Source organism: Calliopsis andreniformis, chromosome 5, assembly GCF_051401765.1.
Source record: "Calliopsis andreniformis isolate RMS-2024a chromosome 5, iyCalAndr_principal, whole genome shotgun sequence".
Classification (NCBI taxonomy): Eukaryota; Metazoa; Arthropoda; class Insecta; order Hymenoptera; family Andrenidae; genus Calliopsis; species Calliopsis andreniformis.
This window is the reverse complement of record NC_135066.1, coordinates 5310314-5327267: the sequence shown is the minus strand read 5'-3', so window position 1 is coordinate 5327267 and position 16954 is coordinate 5310314. Positions and strand designations below refer to the sequence as shown.

The window sequence follows — 16954 nt, the reverse complement described above, 5'->3', positions numbered from 1 at the left end:
ATATTTCAAACGACTCTCTGCGCTCTCCGATCGAGATAACAGATATAGTGGGCTTTTTAAATAACTTGGGTGTATTTCTCTCGGCCAAGAGGATGTGCGGGCCACCGATGTGCTTGGGGCGGCTCAATGTCGACCTGCCATTATGGATTTCTTCTTGGGACCTCTGTCCTTGCTGTATGTGTACCTTCACCCGTTGGCTCCTTGCTTATTCACCGTTCGCTATCTAGATTGCTCGGTACAATTAGAAGAAAATACTGTGCATTTGTATATCGTACGAGGGCCTTTGAAGTGTCTGGTAATGGACGATAAAGGATTACTTCGGTGGATGCTCTTATAATTATTTCTTCACATTGTGCTTCTTTTTTTTCTTTAGTCTCGGAGGTGTAATTACACCCTCTAAACGATTCCAATTGTTTTTTCAGTATTTAGCTATACGTACCTATTTAATTTTTTGTTTTTCGTTATACTTGACTGACCGAAGAACTCAACTTTCCTATAAATACGTCTTTCCATAGAGCAAATATTTCAAACACATTTCACCGCTCCTGCCAAAAAACTCAGAAAACGAATTACACAATGTTTCATCCCAGACCTTCCCGTCGACCTGGTCGAGATGTTCCGCGTTTCGGCGAATATTCGGTCGTAATTCAAAATTGGCTATATCGCGCGTGTTAATGGTGAACCGGTGTACAGTTTCGGTGTTGTACGCGGGCGTGCAGCAGACGGGGGCGGGTGGCGCGCGAAGAGAGAAGGAAAACGGACGACGGGGATGCATTTCGTTGGCGTTGCTCGCATCGTTGCTCTCAATTTTTCAAAACGTCACTCCCGTTATCTGAGCTGTCATGACGGCATCGGTCCGCTAGCGCGCAAACGTCCACGCAAGGTGTACCAACGGTTTCGCATCTCGCGCCGCTGTTGTCACAACTGTCGGTTTGTCTCGATCCGCTGAAGCGAGGGACAAAAATGTGACGGGTGAAAATAAAAAAAATACGCGCAGGTACCTATGTGCATGAAAAACAGTGGAAAAGTGATGCCGAAAACGCGACAGGAATATTACGTGATTACATGCAACGTGTCCCAGAAACGCGTCGAGTTATCGGCAGTCGACAGCCGAGCACGAATTATGCATCCACGACATTAAATAAATGTAGGCACTGAAATTCGACAGAGGCGTTGTTTTTCTGAATGTAAAGAGGACGTGGCTCTCCTGGGTTCCACAGAAGCGTGATATTATGCACGTAAAGCTACCATTTTCTAGAATTTTCTGAGATTCGATGCAACACCGAAGATTCGACTCTTCCAGTCGATGCAGAAAAGTCACTTTTTTTCTAGAAGGTCACTAAATCACGATAATTAACAAACTAACTTTTACCCATAGGTTTCCTCTGAAGCCAGGGCCTGCAAAATGAAATTGCGAACGAAAGTTTTTCAGTTATTAACGGATGAAAACAAATGGCTGCTTTTCGCAAAATTCGTTACCATCTGAGACCTATCGCGAGCATAAATCTACTGTTATTAAAGGTTCCTCCGGTGCTGGTCTAAAATAAAACGATTAGGTTGCAAATGAGTTATTACGGTCGGCAGTCATTGATCCAGTTACGGTCACTATTATCGCACCTGTTGCTGCGAACGCGATAATTCAAAACGTACCCTTGCAAGAAACGCAACTCTTGCGTCTGAACCACTGGCATAGCTCCACGCAAGCACGGAGCGATTATGAACCAAAGATTACCTCTCCGAAAGAATCTCACGAAGGCTGCAGTAATAATATTTCTCAATTCTGCTTTTCCTCGGCATCGACAGCGTCTTCGCCGCCCTAATAATTTCTTCGAGAACGCATGTTCCTGGCGAGGGTTGGGCAAAAACTCGCGAGTCGAATCCGCTAGAAATTTTACGAACCCGAGCGAAGAAAGCCAGTGGCCTGGGGAAGGGGGAGGGCAAGCAGAATGCTTCTCTCCGCCGGGGGATCGAAAATCGCAATCGCGGCATCGCTCGCCGCCAGAAGCTGGCGTGGCTTCATTACGTCCGTGGCAAATCGCAATCTACGAGCAATGAGCTTCTATCGTAAAGAACAGGCACGTAACGCGTCCGCGGTTTTTGCTCCCTCCTCGCATCCCCCTCGTCCCCCGTATTCTTCCCCCTTTCCTCGAGGCCCTTTTTTCTCCCCCATCGCCATCGGCCTTTCTTCTCGCGCGTTTCTATCTCGCAGCGAGATATTTCGCTCCGACCGATCCGCCGAGACTTTTTGCCAATAATTTCGCGAAATGGAAAAGTCGAGGTTGCCAGGGCGCCGAGCTCTGTGTAGCCTTCTGGAATGGTTTCTACATGACGTAATGTTTTCCTGGTTAGAAGGCGTCGATGCTAGGCTCGGTTGAGCAGGCTTGAAAGAGCTCCAGGCGCGAGGAAATATGAAGGCAGCTGCGGTTTCCTGAAAAGGGCGGGAAAAGTGCAGGGGAGGGAACTTTCTTCGTTTCGAAGGGGACCCCGATGCATTTTTGAGGGTTTTCGAGTCGAGTCGGTTGATTTGAGCAATCAGGTTAGTCAATGGGGAAGCAATGGTGTCGGGAAGGAATTCCTGGCGATTCTGTAGCGATTTCGGATCGATTCATCGCCGTTGAAGGGTCGTTATCCGTTCCTTCTTGGAACACGCGCTCATAACGCGTCCGACGGGATAAGTAATGGTCGCATTATACATAAATGTGTCGAGCAGTCTTCTGCCAGTACCTTTAACCTTCGGTTACAACGCGCGGAACGGGGTTGGAGCTGTTCCACGCCGGAAGAGGCACGTACAATGGCGGATGAGGTAGAACGTGTAGCCAGCTCTCCTTCTCTCAATTCACCGAAGGTCAAGGGTTTCATAGAGGTTAAAAGCGAGAATCCTCGTTCGCCCTCGGCGAATCTTTTCGTGTTAGAGAAAGCCCTGTCTCTATTCTTCCCTGGAATCCGTGTTTTCCTGCTGGTATGCGGATCTTATCTGAAACGCTTCAATGGAACGAGTGTCCTCTGTCCTCGAAAACTCTTTAAGAGGAACCGTCTATGGCCCTGGTACATTGATCGTTATTTTATCAGTTACATTGTAGAAATATCTTTCGTGCAATTTCGGGAGAAGGCAATATTCAAATATTAAAGTTTTCAAATATTTAAATATTCAAATTTTCGAATTTTTAAATTTTCGAATTTTCAAATTTTCAAATTTTCAACTTTTCGAATTTTCAAATATTCACATTTTTAAACTTTCAGATATTCAAAGTCGCAAATATTCACATATTTCAATATTCCTTAACCTGCGACTTCATCTGAAATTCTGCGGAGCACTATATTAATTCTTTAATTACTGACTTCTGTTTTCGATCTGAACATGTCTCATAACTATCTTATTAAAGCTTCTGTTAGAAGCCATGCTCGTTTCTGAAAGCCATGCTTCCACTGTGCGACAGTTTGAGAGGCACGAAGGTAGTAAAAAGAAGCAGTGTTACGGTGGCACCTCGTGGGCGGACAAAACGGTGTCCTCGGTTCTTCCAGGACGTCGTAAACGAAACGAGGGAAGAAAAGATGGGCCTGCAATTGGCGTAGCCGCGGAAGAAAGCAAAGCAAGCACGCGAGGGTTTACGGGGGCCGTATGGTCCGAGCACTTCCGAACGAAGATCAGCCCCTCGCACACGCGCTTTAATAATATTCCCTCCCATTAGCATAAGCGAGAAATGAGCCAATGAGATGCTAATTGCCGCCCTTGCGTTACGAGGATAATTATTACCGCGAGAGGGCACTTTGCTGTCTGGACGCAGGCTACAGGCTCGACGACGTGCACTCACGCTGCGCAAAAACGGTTCCCGTGACACGCTGCTGTCAGGGTCACCATGGAACGCTCATTATTTCACGTAACAGAGGTTCGCATATTGCTTCGATAAAAAAAAAAAAAAAAAAAATTTCTCGGAAGAAAAATGAGTAGCTGCAAATTGGAATTTCGTTGATATTTGTTACCAGTACCTAGGAAGAATTCAGACATTCTATGAAACCATAATAGAGCTTTCAGGTACTCAGGTTTCCCAATTATAGCGTTGCACGAGTACACGCGTTCCTCAAACCCCTACTATTATTTCCACTCACTGCTCATTTCGTGGCATCCAGCACCGCTCACAGATCCTTCATTACACTTTCATAGCCACTCTTACTTAATAGCTACAAAATACCGATGACTATCTTTCTAAAATACTACTCCATAATCTCCCTACAATAGTACATTGTTCAGCTGCAGAAATTCCACTCTCCAAACGATTACTCTCGGAGCATGCGTGTCCCCAATCAAAGTAACAGACACTTCAACCCCGTCACGACCCTCGTCAGAAACCGTTCTCCGCTCGTCGAACTCCCGGTAGCAGCTCGAAAAGTCATCGACTTCGGTAGCACAGAAACATAAATTGCAAACGTGTGTCACGAAAGCCGCGGGGACGTTGATGTAGTAATGACTCCGGTTCGAGTTTCAACGAAGACGATGCCAGTATAAAATTGCTACAGAATTGCAACAAAATTGCAACAAAATTGCAATAATCGACGAGGACGGGGGAATCTACATGAGAGATGGGCGATCGGGCTAATCGTGTGTCGAATACACGAGACGATGCGCGTGCACGGTGCACGCGAGGGAAAAGGAGACGAAAAGGTTTCGTTCCTGGTGATCCTTGTGGCACAGCTTCGGGTATCCTTGGCTTCCAGGGTACCGTTACAGCTCTTCTTGTACACCGGCCCAAAGAGCAGGATACGTTTTGTGGCTCTTATTGGGGCTCGCTTCGGCGCAAGGCTGTGACGCACGGACCCGGGGTTTATTCATGGAAATGGAGCAGATACGAAACAAAACGAGAAGGTATAGCTTTACTCGTCGGTGAAAAAGAGGCTTCTAGTGTTTCCTGACCTGCCTGACCTTTCTCTACCTGTCCTTTTTCTCCTTTTTACGCGCCACATTGCCTGAGCATTGACGACGAATCAATTGCATTCTTAGCTGATCTTGCTGCGTTTTGGGGCTGCTTCAAGGATTTTTATTCATCGTAGTATAATAGAAAAGGATCGAAGAATTTTTTGGAGGAGTTTTCAGATATAGGTTGCTAGTTATCTGTGGTTTATCTGCATCATATTCTAGGATTCTGTCGTAGACTACTTTCTATACTTAAGCCACTTTGCAGCTTGAAGGGTCTGCGTCATTTTTTAGCGATAAGAAAATACGTTCCGGAAATGGAAGCGCTTGTGTTCGAAGAAGAAAATTTTATGATAAAAAGAGGTTTCTTTTTCAAGGCTATCCTTTATTTTTAGTCTTTCTTTTGTTGAAGTTTCTATTTATATCTCCTAAAAACTGTTATTGAACATTTTATTGTCTTTCTTAGAGAAACAGCGAAATCTGAAATTTCGATGTTATCGACCTGTAGATAGCGTTATTCAACCGAACGATGGAAGTTTCGTGTACAATTTTGATCGGTCTTCTAAATGAAAACTCAATTAATAAATATTCAATCGCAACAGCGTGTAACTAATTGATAAACCGTGTGCCAGTTACCTGGTGTATGAATAAAAGATTCACGCCGGAAATCATCGGTTCTCGTTCAACCAGTCGCGGAATAATTCCTGGTTATATTTAACATGTCGCGATCGAACATTGCCTCAGCTTCATTTCCGCGCCATTATACGTTCCCTTTCTTCACACGTCGATTTTGTCTTCGTTCAGATCCTCGATTTCGCTAAATAAAACAAAATCTAAATTATCTATGCTGATGGATTCATTAAAATTTTCAATCTCTAACGGAACAAGGTACGGAAAGCCACATGAAAGTAAGAATGACTTTACAAAATAAGTACCTACTATTTTAAGCTACCTAGTTCAATGGAAAATATATAGCACCCTAAAAGAGTTTAGTGTCTACATAAATCCAATATCTACTAAACGTTGAACGTGACAAAGTCGCAAAGACGTATCGCGAGTAAAAATAAATTGTGGCGTTCCTAGAAGTATCTCTCAAAACTTCTCCAATAGCTGTCTCAGTCGGAATATCTTCACACCCACACGTTGTCGCTTTTCTGGGGATATTCTACTCGAGCGGCCGGTTTCTTTTGGACGGGATCGCGGGTTAGAAATAAAAAGCCGTTCGCGAGCTCGTAGGAGGCGAGCACCGCGGCGACTCTTCGACAAGTCGAGAGGAAAAAGAAGCGTCTCGGAGGCTGTAGAAGAGGGAGAAGCATGTGTAAAGTATAACGTAACAGAGAGACTGGCGAACGCTGCCACGCTGGTGGTCCATTATACCGGTCTTCTTGGCGACGAGGACCCGGGGTTTCTCGCCACTTTGTGACGCAAGACGCTTTCGTCCGAATTGCCAAAATATTTCGCCGCTGATCCTTAGATTCTTCGTTCCCCTCGAATTCATTTTACGAACTAAAAATGATCGAAATCTTGGCGAACTTTATTCGATAAATTCGAGTACCTAAATGAATCAATTGGCGTTGACTGTGGGTAACATTGTTTCTTGAGGAACTTGAGACCTCCATATATTTCTTGAGGCGACTCGTGTAAAAATAGATGGAGTGCTATTTCATCTTCTCTTTCTCTTATCGATTCACACAGCAAATACAATAGTATTTCAAAAATAAATTTTACATAATACCTCCCCGAAATTCTAAGTCCCTACGACATACGCTTTTTTTTAGTGAAGCCAGGGCACAGTTTTTCAGTGTTTGCGCGCATCGAGGTCCATTATTAAATTCCAGTCGATCGTGCGGGAGCGTCGCAGGTACTTGATAACGACAGATAAGCGGTTGCGGGACCGATTCGTCCGTCACCAACATTTTTCCCAGGCGTTGTTTACCTTCGCGCTGGTGACGTTGAAAAATGGATTCGCGGTCTGCTGTAGAGCCTGTTGTGCCGTGAAAAATGCGCACGCCGGCTCACTCGGCCTTAGACGCATGCAAATGCTCTCGCGCCGATGACGTTTTTCTGCAAATGCGGCTCGTTCCAGAAAAAGTTCGACGCAATAAGTCCGCGAGCGAGAATCAGCTACTTTTAGAAGCTTGGAAGAGCGTCGCGAGGCGTTTTCTGGCGATCAGAAAGAACGAGTCTCGTGCCTCGTCCTTTTAGGCTTGTCGCTGAACCCTCGTTAGGCTGGCCGAATCGGCCAAAAATATTTCGAAAAACGCAGGTGCTCGACGCACGGGTGGACGAACAGGCGCTTGTGCTGGTTACACACGTACTCTCGCTCAGTTATCGTAAATCAAGCGCCGATTAACGTAATTGCCGGCTTGGATGGGCGAACGCCCGGACCACCGTATCTCTGTACTCTAATCTGTACGAATGGGAAATTGAAAATTTGCCGAATCGACGAAAAAATCACCGTCCATGGAACGAATGTGTTTTGTCCCTGTGCTGAAGTTTTGGATCGCGCATGGATGCAGATGACACTCTTGTGCGGGTCTGTCCTGCGCCTCCAATGGCAAGTTAAGAGTATCGGAGAGGATTTAGATAAGCAAATAATACCTTTGCTTACAAAACTTTGCAATGTATTTTGTATGAAGCAGAATCACACAACTAACTTAAGTTGGTGCATATTGACTGCTCTTTTGCAGTTGATTGGATTCGTAAGATGCAAGCAACTACTTTTATTGGACTAGACCTTGTGTGAAATCTTCGAGGGATTATTTCTTCATTCTTAGAAGAAAAGGAAGTTTTTTTTAGAAGATCTGCAGGAGGCTCAAAATAATCGGATCGTTTCCTAAGATAGCCACCTTTGTCTGCTTTTCAAAAAAGAAATAAGTGGCCGAAGAATAATGGAGTAAAAAAAATCAAGATCAACGAGAAACGTCCTTCGAATTCTCTCTAAAGAAAGTCCCTCGCCCCTAAGGCTTTCTCCTTCTTTCTCGCGGACCACCCAGAGGTAGTCGCGCGATAACTTCTTTCCTCCTTCATTTTCTCCTTTTTCCTCTGTCTCCGCTTTCTTCGGCCCGTTTCTCTTTTGCACCCGGTGGTACAAGACCTTTCCACCCGTGTTGCCTCTCTTCCTTCGGCTATCTCCTCGTGTTTCTACGCGTGCACGGTTAGGTTGGGTTAGGTTACGGCGGGCTAGACTTCTCCTTTGGCAGTGACGTTGCGTCGACTCGTCGGGACTATAAATCTCCGACTATTAAGACGGCAGTCCGCCGTTTTGATGGCCCGTGCCAGGACGCACTATCATCTTAATACTTCGTTACGTAGCCGACCCTCCTGGAGTTGTTGCGCGTCGCTACAGCTTCGTACTGCTTTCAAAAGCTACCTCTCTCTGATCTTTCGTTGTCTCGGCTGTTAATCGGCCCCTGGACCACCGACAAATTCATTGTACATTGGTTCAGTCGGCATAAACGTACTTGATTGACTGTTAGGAGAGTAATTATGCCTTGGTGAGAGACGATAGGGTGTAAATTAATGTGAGTGACTTATTTCTTTTAGAGAGGCTAAAGGTCTTTGAAAAGGAGAAAATTGTTAGACAGTGAGTAATTTGTTTAAATTGATTTCTAAGTTTCTTTAGTGTTTGCACAGTTTGCTCTATATTATAATAAGACATGACGTTCATTCGCAAATTGTTTGTAACTGTGGTTAGTGCTAGCCGAAACGTGCTGGCAGCGGCGATATTCGAAGAGGGTGCAACAGCCTAGGTTGTGCGTGGAATCGTCAAGGAGCGGCGTGTTTGCCGATGGCAAGTATCGCGCGGCTTAACAATATTTAAATATTGTCGCCTCGAGTGCCTTGGTGCGGCAAACGTGTCAGGAGGGTCGTAGATAAACCGTCCCTTGCTTGCACAGCGCTCTCGACTACCGTGTACCGTGGCTTCTTCAACCTTTTTCTCCTGTGCACACACAGGAAAATGATGTTCGGTAATTCCGTGCCGAAAGCACCATCGAAACACCCATTTGTGTGTCTTTTGTCTCATCTACTTTCTCTTGTGAACGATCTTTAAAATATGCTTTCTCTGCGTTAAGCAAGGTTTGGTCTAGAATTGAAGACGCCTAAAAAATGATAACAGAACAAAATATTCCACAATAGACAATTACTGCTAATCCAAGGAGTTACAGAAAACTGGCCCTCAGTAAAGAGTCTACACTACATGCTACAACTACTTTAAGCTGGGTCTACCCTGCCTGTTACAACTACTTTAAGCAAGTTATATAGCTGTGTTATATGGCATGTAGCGTAGACCCAACCTAAAGTAGTCACTTGATCCAAAAAAGACGATCCAAGAATCGAGAAACGTTATCGCAACCAGGCAAGCATGAGCTCAGAGAAAAAGGTCGCGATAAGGTGGCCCGAGCAAATGACCAATGAATAAGTCACACGCGATCGTGACAGTGTGGCAGAACCGGTGGTTGGAAATTAATTACCACGGAGTACGGTCGCGGGAACGACGCCGGTGGCGAGAGGCGTCGCCGCGGCGTTTTCGACGCGGACCGGACACGAGGCACCGCCGATAATGAAGCGGTCGGACGTCGAACGGACGCGAGTCGCGGCGCAGTCGAATCGCGTCCGTTGGGAACAAGGAGAGGACACGCTGCTCGACGAAGCAGGAGAGAAAGGGAAGAAGAGGAGCAGGAGGACGCCTCGGCTCGTAAATCACTGGACATCGATAAGAGTCGTCGCGGCGTCCGCGCGATGTCCCTCGTTAATAATTGATACAATTAACGACCATTCATTAGAGTTGCCGCTCGTGCACGCGTCTATGGACGAACGAAAGGAGGATGCAAGCGAGCTGCGCTCCTTGTGTCACGCGATTCGCTTTGTCGTCTCGGATCGCGTTCGATACCAGCCTACTACATTCTTCCTTCTATTCTTGCGATCGCTTCTCTTCTGATAAGGCCCCTTGTGTTCCTGCAGTCGAGCCTCAGTGCGCAGGAGTTTCTTGCATGACACGTTACGTGAATTCTAATGATTGTTAAGAGCATATTATGCGTGCTCGTAAGGAAAGTATTTTTTTCTAAAAAAGTGTGCTCAAGGTCTTAAGAACTAATCTTGTGTGCAGTTTTAATGACGACGTATTACCTTCATTTCTTTTTACTTCAAAATGTTATTAATTCATGTCCTCTATCGTCAAAGTCCTCTCTTAAAGTCCAATGTCAAGGTCGAAGCGCGAGGGTCAACGAACCCTCTCAATCTTCGTCGTGGCGATCAGTGTTTCGTCTAGAGAGATGCTTGTTTTTGATTCTCTTGTGCTACAACGAGGATCATCAACACTCATCGATAAGCGTTTGATCCTCTAGTTTATTCCGCGTGATGATAACAAAGAGCGGTTTCCGAGGGCGTTGATCGAGAAACTGTACGCCTGGTTCGCGATTCAATTAGCGTGGCAGCCGATGGCTGGTTCATCGGTTACAATTATTAAATCATCGCGGCTCCTTTCGCTCGACAGGAGGCGGTTGCCATAATTTATTTCGCTTCTTTCGCCTTCGCGCGCCAGTTATCCATATTTCTATTTAGTATCACATTGGTTCGCGCCGCGTCACCGGGAGATTTACGACGTCGTAGATCCTCGGTCGGCTGGAAATTCTGCTGAATATCGGCTCGAGGAGCTGGCTTCTTTTCCTCCTCTGCTCCTTCAGATCGTGCGCGCGTATGCTGTCAGCGGAAGCTTTGCCACCACTTTGTCAATTAAGACAAACGGCGATTTCGTAATGAAAGCATGCTATATAATTTTCAGTAGATTAATTTTATTTATTTTTTTATTAGAATTTGCTAACTCTGCGAGTATTCATCTCGAGTAAAGTAAGTGTTTTTTTATTGCCGAATTATTTCTTCTTCTTAAATCGCGTCGAGTTAATAAGTATGCAGTGCTAATTTTACCAGTTTTTTCGTACCCCTTGCACGCTGTTTGCTCCTCTTCGTTCCATCGTCTCCTTTTGACGGCGTCTGGCTGCTCTTCTGAATTCCTCTTTTTCTCGCTCGAGAACTGATTGATACGAGTATCTCGTCTGCACTTGTACGATCTTCAATCAGAAGTCACCGACGCGAGCATTCCCTCAAGAACAAGCCATGCATTTTCAATCGCGCGCTTTCAGTTTTTATGCGATCCATGTTTCTGGACAGTTTAAGCGAACGAAAGAGAAATTGAAATTATGGGGAGCTGTGCTCGTAATAATTGTTTGATTCTGGTGCTTTCGAAGCATCGGATAGACGATACTCCGTTCGAATAGCGTCTAATTTTGGAGCCTCGCGATCCATCTCGTTCTCTCCAATTTGGACTAATTACTTGGCATCGAATGAAGTACACTATCGCCCAAAAGTTTCAGCCAGACGGCAGGCACGATCTTCCATACGCTCCGTTCTGCTAGGATATATTTCCCGAGAGCCTCCTTTGCGCTACAAAATTTATTTTTCTTTCGAAATTTATTGCTTATCAGTTTCTACATTCTTGAGGGCCATCCAGAATGTCTTGGCAGATCAGCGGTCGTCTTCCTTACACTGAAACCGAGTACTCTCGCGTTACATTCGGGCCGAAGCACTTAAAACGCAACCGGATCCAACATAAAAGCATCAGGTGATAAACAATTCAATTTCACCTGCCTGTGCCATGGATCAATCACTCTCGACAACGATTTCAAGCTTCATCGGAACACAAATGCTTTACTCTTGGCTGGTACGGTCTCACAATCGGTAGTAAAACGTGTTGCGATGGAAATACTGTGAGTCAACCATGAAAAATTATTTACAGTAGAGTTTAGAAAATTTATGATTTTCTATCTGGTCTATTCTAATCCCTAGAATTGCCAAATTTTGCTGAAAGGGATTTCACGAACTCCTGTGACTCATTTCATTAAATTACGATTACTGAATCTCTGCAGCTGTACTAAACGAAGTTATCTTATTCACTAAATAACGAGTAAAAGAATTCGTCTAAGTCTCTAAATATGTGTCGTGGATACTAGACATAGGAATCTAAGTTACGACAAGATAATTATTAATTACTGTGACCCCATACCAGCAGAGGTCAAGAGACAAAAACACAATTAAATACACAAGGTTACTATTACAAACATAACAACTATTCAAGCCCCAAAGCAGAAAAAGAGAAGAAATTGAAGCACGAGCAGTGTGCAAAAAGGGTAAAGAAATCAGTGTCCGTGAATCGCGGGGGCCCCGAGACGCGTAGCGCTCATTTACGCGCGTACGCGCGCATCCCGTATCTCGGGCATGCATCAAATACGCAAGTGCAGCGTGTGTGCATCGGTTCACGGGTGCAGCGGCGCTCGAGTGGAAACGACGAGTTCCGTGCGCGGAAAAGGGACGAGGAAAGCGTTCCAAATAGAAGCGAGATCGACGCGCAGATGGGAAGGGAGAAGACAGAGGCCCGCGTCGTCGGGCGTCGCTTCCGACTACGTCGTCCCTGCCGGCTTATAAATAACACCATCTCCCCGTTTCTTCGCGCGTTTCGCAGTTTTTCTCTTCCTCCTGCTCCGGCGGCCCTCGACCCTCCGGCCGGCTGCGCCCGCAAGCCTAATTAATATCACGTGATGAGCGATCGTGGCAAAACCTCGTGGCCCGAAACATCTCGAGACGAAGAGGGAGGAGCGTGGCCGCGCTTCGGGATACATTGCCGATGAGTCCGCGGCGAGAAGGCGACGCGGCCGAGCATAGAGGCGATCATTGTGCTCCCGCGAGGGTCGAGGATCGCGCGGCCCGAGGAATTTCGATGCCGAATAGCGCGGGAGAATGGCGTAGGCGCGTAGATCGCGAGCGTGTCGCGCATCTGCGATCGCGCTCGATTAGCCGCGCGCTCCGTGGCCAATCGAACGGAGAGGGAAACGCGGGAATCGAGCAGGCCGTGGAGCAGATAACGGAGGAGGAACGGGTCGGGAGAAACGGAGCAGCAGCCTGCTCGTCTGGCGAGCAACAAAACCGGACCGAGATATAGAGGACACATTGTGCCGCGGAGGCTGGCGAACGAGAGCAGAGAAACACGTCGTGGCGAATCGACTCTCGCACCATCTCGTCAACGAGCACTCTCGGGGGCTGCGTGTTGTGTGTTCGTTACTGGCCCCCCGATACCATCGTCCCTTTTTCTCTCTTTCTTCTCGCTTCCCCAGCGGCCTGCCTGCCCGCGCCTCTTTTTTCATACCCGAGCTCCTTCGACATCGCCGCCCTTCTGCTGAACGTCGTCGGCGACGGACTCGCGGCCAACTGATTTTGGGATGAGCAACTTCTGTGGTTATCTCGGATGAATTCGGTCATGAAGAAATTAGGAGAACGTTGCACTGGGGGGAGAAAGAAGCTGTTTGTGAGGATTTGGATGTGATGGAGGTAGTTGAGAAAATGAGTACCTGTTCGTCAGGTATCTTAGTCTTCATGGAAACTCAATGAGAAGTCGATGGCACACTCGGGTTTCTTTGAAACTGTTCTTTCACTGAACATCTGTTCATTTCAAGTCGTGAGCTTGTGTCAAGACTGCGCATTAAACTCTTTGGAAAAGTATAGTAGTTGTGTTAGGACCTTCATGAATCATCTTCTCTTGATATTTTTTAATTTTTGGAGCGTTGAAAAAATAGGGTGTCCATTTTAGGACCCCTAGGAATGATTCACTATTTCGTCACAGTCTTGGAATTCAGGTAATGTTCTGGTTATGAATATCTATCAAGTACCTCATCTTATGACAAAATTATTGTCATATTTTAAAGACTATTGTTTGCCACCGAGGACAGTCTCGACACAATACACCAGCCTCAAATGTGTTAAACCACCATCCCCAGTTGACAGAAAATTTCCACGAACGAAAGCTCGAACGAGTTTCCTCAAAAATGCTGTAGGTAACAAGGTCTCCGTGCACAGAGCAGCAATTCCGCCGCACAATTCCAGAGACTCTCATCTCGGCTCCATATAGACTCGAGAATCCTCAACAGCCCTCCACTAGGTCGCATTACGCTTTACCTCGAAGCACCTTCGTTCGACGTCCCATCCAATCGCGGCTGTTCCATTAGAGGCTGATTGCGAATTGTTCCTATCGAAACGCGCTCGCACGCATCGGTCGCGCGCGGTTGGCCAGCGACCCCTGATCGTTCGGTTGCGTGGCGTGTTCTCGAAGACGGTGGAAGGCGGAGGGAAGGTGAAGGAACGGAGAGGGTCCGGTAGAGTGGTCAGGTTTCGAGAAGCAGCAGTCACTATCTAAGGGAGCACTCATCGCGGTCGCTTCGTTATCGGCCGCGCAGAATCATAATGGACCATAATTGCATAAATATAATGTTAATTAACAATTAAGATTGCCGCTTTGCCTAATTGAATCGCCGCTTCTACTACAACCGGGAGGACCACGGGACCGAACAGGGGTGATAGAAGGGGCGAGGGGGCGGGAGGCCCGTTTCCCTGCACGCTGCAGATGGGCCAGGGGGCGGAGGGAGGGGGGATCGCGCGCGAGGGCTCCGAGGTGGCTTTAAGCGTTACGGCGTATCGGAAAATTATGCCGATGGCCCTGGGCTCGAGTATGCACGTTCGATACCCGGCCCCGTCGACTGAGAACGTGACTCTCGTTTAGAAAAATGTATTACACACCGAGAAGCATTCGGAGAAACGGCGTCGGTCTGTTTCGAATCTGAATTCCACGTTCGCGGAGATAAAAGTGATCCATGAATATTACGCCACCGAAGAAAATCGCGAGATATCGTTGGTCGCTAATTACCATCGAAGGACACCGCGGCGTCCATCGCTTTCTAGAGCTATTGCTCGCCATGAGTCGCGAGGGTACGCAGCTCTCTCGACCACCGACTGGACTGTACGTCAATCGAGGTCGTCGAACCCGACCATCGATCGTTTCATGCAGGACACAGAATCCGCGGACGCAATTAGCGGGATGCAGACGCAATAATAATTAATTCTCGTTAATCCTCGCGGAGTGGACCGAGCCTCGAGGAATAAATGGAGGCGCGATACGCGCGGCGTATCCTCGAGCGCTCCTGGGATCGCTGTCTGCCCCGCTGACTCGCGCCCGAGTCACTGTGTCCGCTTGCTTCCTTTTGCCTCCTCAGACCCCTTTTGTATCCTCGCTCTCTGCCGAACGAATTTCATTCGATTTCTTTTTCTCGTTTCAGATGGTCCAGGCGATCCAGGTCCTCCGGTTTCACCTCCTCGAGCTCGAAAAGGTGAGTACCTTTCACGATTCTACTCGGACCGAGAATCGATCTTCCGCCGGTTGCGCTCAAGCTTCAAGTATTCAGGGAGATCGATGCCGATCAATTGGCTCATTAATAAGCAAGGCTGTTAATTCGAAAGCTACTACGTTTGCTTTTACTTTGAGCACTGTTTTGGACTGAAGTAGATCTCGCGATAGCATCTGAATTAATAGCATCGGTTGGCTTCAGGTGACAAAAATATTTTAAGCTTTCGTTTATCACCTGTCTTGTACAAAAATAGCATTATTCCGTGGTCGTAATATGGATTGCCTTAAGATAATCACGAAAGAATCGATTTTTCCACTTAAACGTTGCCTCGTGAATCCCAACCGAATCACGTGGGTCAAAGCATAGACTTATCTACGTAAACATCGGACATCAGCTGCCGCCCCAAACGTTCTTCTTTCGATCACGGAGCAAATCGAACGTCAGCGAGTGGCATGTTCCCGCAATCGGGACTGACTGCTACAGATTATCGTGCGTCCGCGGTAGATAAGCCATTCGTAACGCTTGAAAGACAACTGCTACGAGCGGAGCGTAATTTTCCGTAATTGTAGTGAAAGCCCGGCACCACCCGTCATCGTCGTCGGCTATGGTATAGCTTAGCCGCCGACTAGAGTCTAGTTCCGCCGCGTAAGTGGCGTCATTTACCTGTCCAATCGCTGGCAACACCGACAGACACGTTGATTTTTTGATGTTTCTTCTATCCAATCGGCCATCTTTCTTGACCCAGAAACTTCTATTTTTCCGTGCGTTCCGCTCGTGCAACTTCACGATCCTCGAACAGCAATCTCTCACGAAAGCACATACAACTTTCTTTTTTTCCATTTCTCTGCGCGATTGACCGGAAATCGAAGTCAAAATTAATCGAAGGGGATCGTTTACTCGACATTCCGCGCGCGTTCTTCTCGCGACAAGATACATATTACATTAGAACCGACGTTTCGGCTCGTTTTTCCTCGGCTAACGATTGATAACCGTTTTCGAGCGGCAAGGAGCATCGAAAATTTTCGAGGGGGCTGTTTGCAAGGGTACCAGGGCGGGCCCTGTTCGACAGGCGGTTTTTGCGGCGATATTTTATCATACGAAATAGCGGACATCCATCGCATTTCCATCGAAATGGCAGCTGACGTGGCGGCAGCCATTGGCTCGCCAGGGAGACGATGCTCCGCGCTGCTCCCTCTCGTCGGGCCCGCCTGGATTGGCCGCCCGATCCTGCAATTTTATAGCAATTTTCCTCATTTGCCGCGATTACATTATTATAAGGACCGGGGCTACCAACCAGCGAATTCGAGGTGCCTGCACATCCAGGTCAGCCTTCAAGCTGGTGTATCTGATCGATGATCGAGATGGTCTTAATATCTTATTAGATTGCGGAAGAGGGTTCGAGAGTTTAATACGATTATTTAGATTGAGTGTTCCTATGCTTGGACTCACGCTGACTCTTGTTGACAAAGGCGATACTTAAATTCAGTAGATATCGATTTAATCCCAGATACAAGAATAAGTATTTATCAAAGAGAACTACAGTGTCATAATTTGTAATCGTAATATATAATATCTACAATTTAGAAAACTTCTACTTGACAAAAATTCGAGTTTGAGGACTCCAGCCTCACCAATCACGAAGTATCTTCTAAAAACTAAGTCAAGTCAGCAATGTAATAAATTGAGTATATCAGCACGCCAGAATATCCCTAAAGAGACGATTTAAAAATAAAACCGAAGTCACTGAACGTATCAATTACCCCCAGGGACCCTCCCATAAACCTCCGTTTCCTCGGAGCTGGATCAGCTCCAAATC

The 16954-nt window shown here is 46.6% G+C and overlaps 1 protein-coding gene across 3 annotated transcripts in view; it reads left to right on the top strand.

The window, feature by feature from the left end:
* The window catches only part of Hth (Meis homeobox homothorax), a 392475-nt gene that overhangs the window by 27654 nt on the left and 347867 nt on the right, over positions 1-16954 (top strand). For all 3 annotated transcript variants that reach the window (XM_076379358.1, XM_076379359.1, XM_076379357.1), the window contains exon 5: positions 15070-15120. In XM_076379358.1, coding sequence (XP_076235473.1) covers positions 15070-15120 — 51 coding nt within the window. The remainder of the gene's footprint in view (positions 1-15069; positions 15121-16954) is intronic.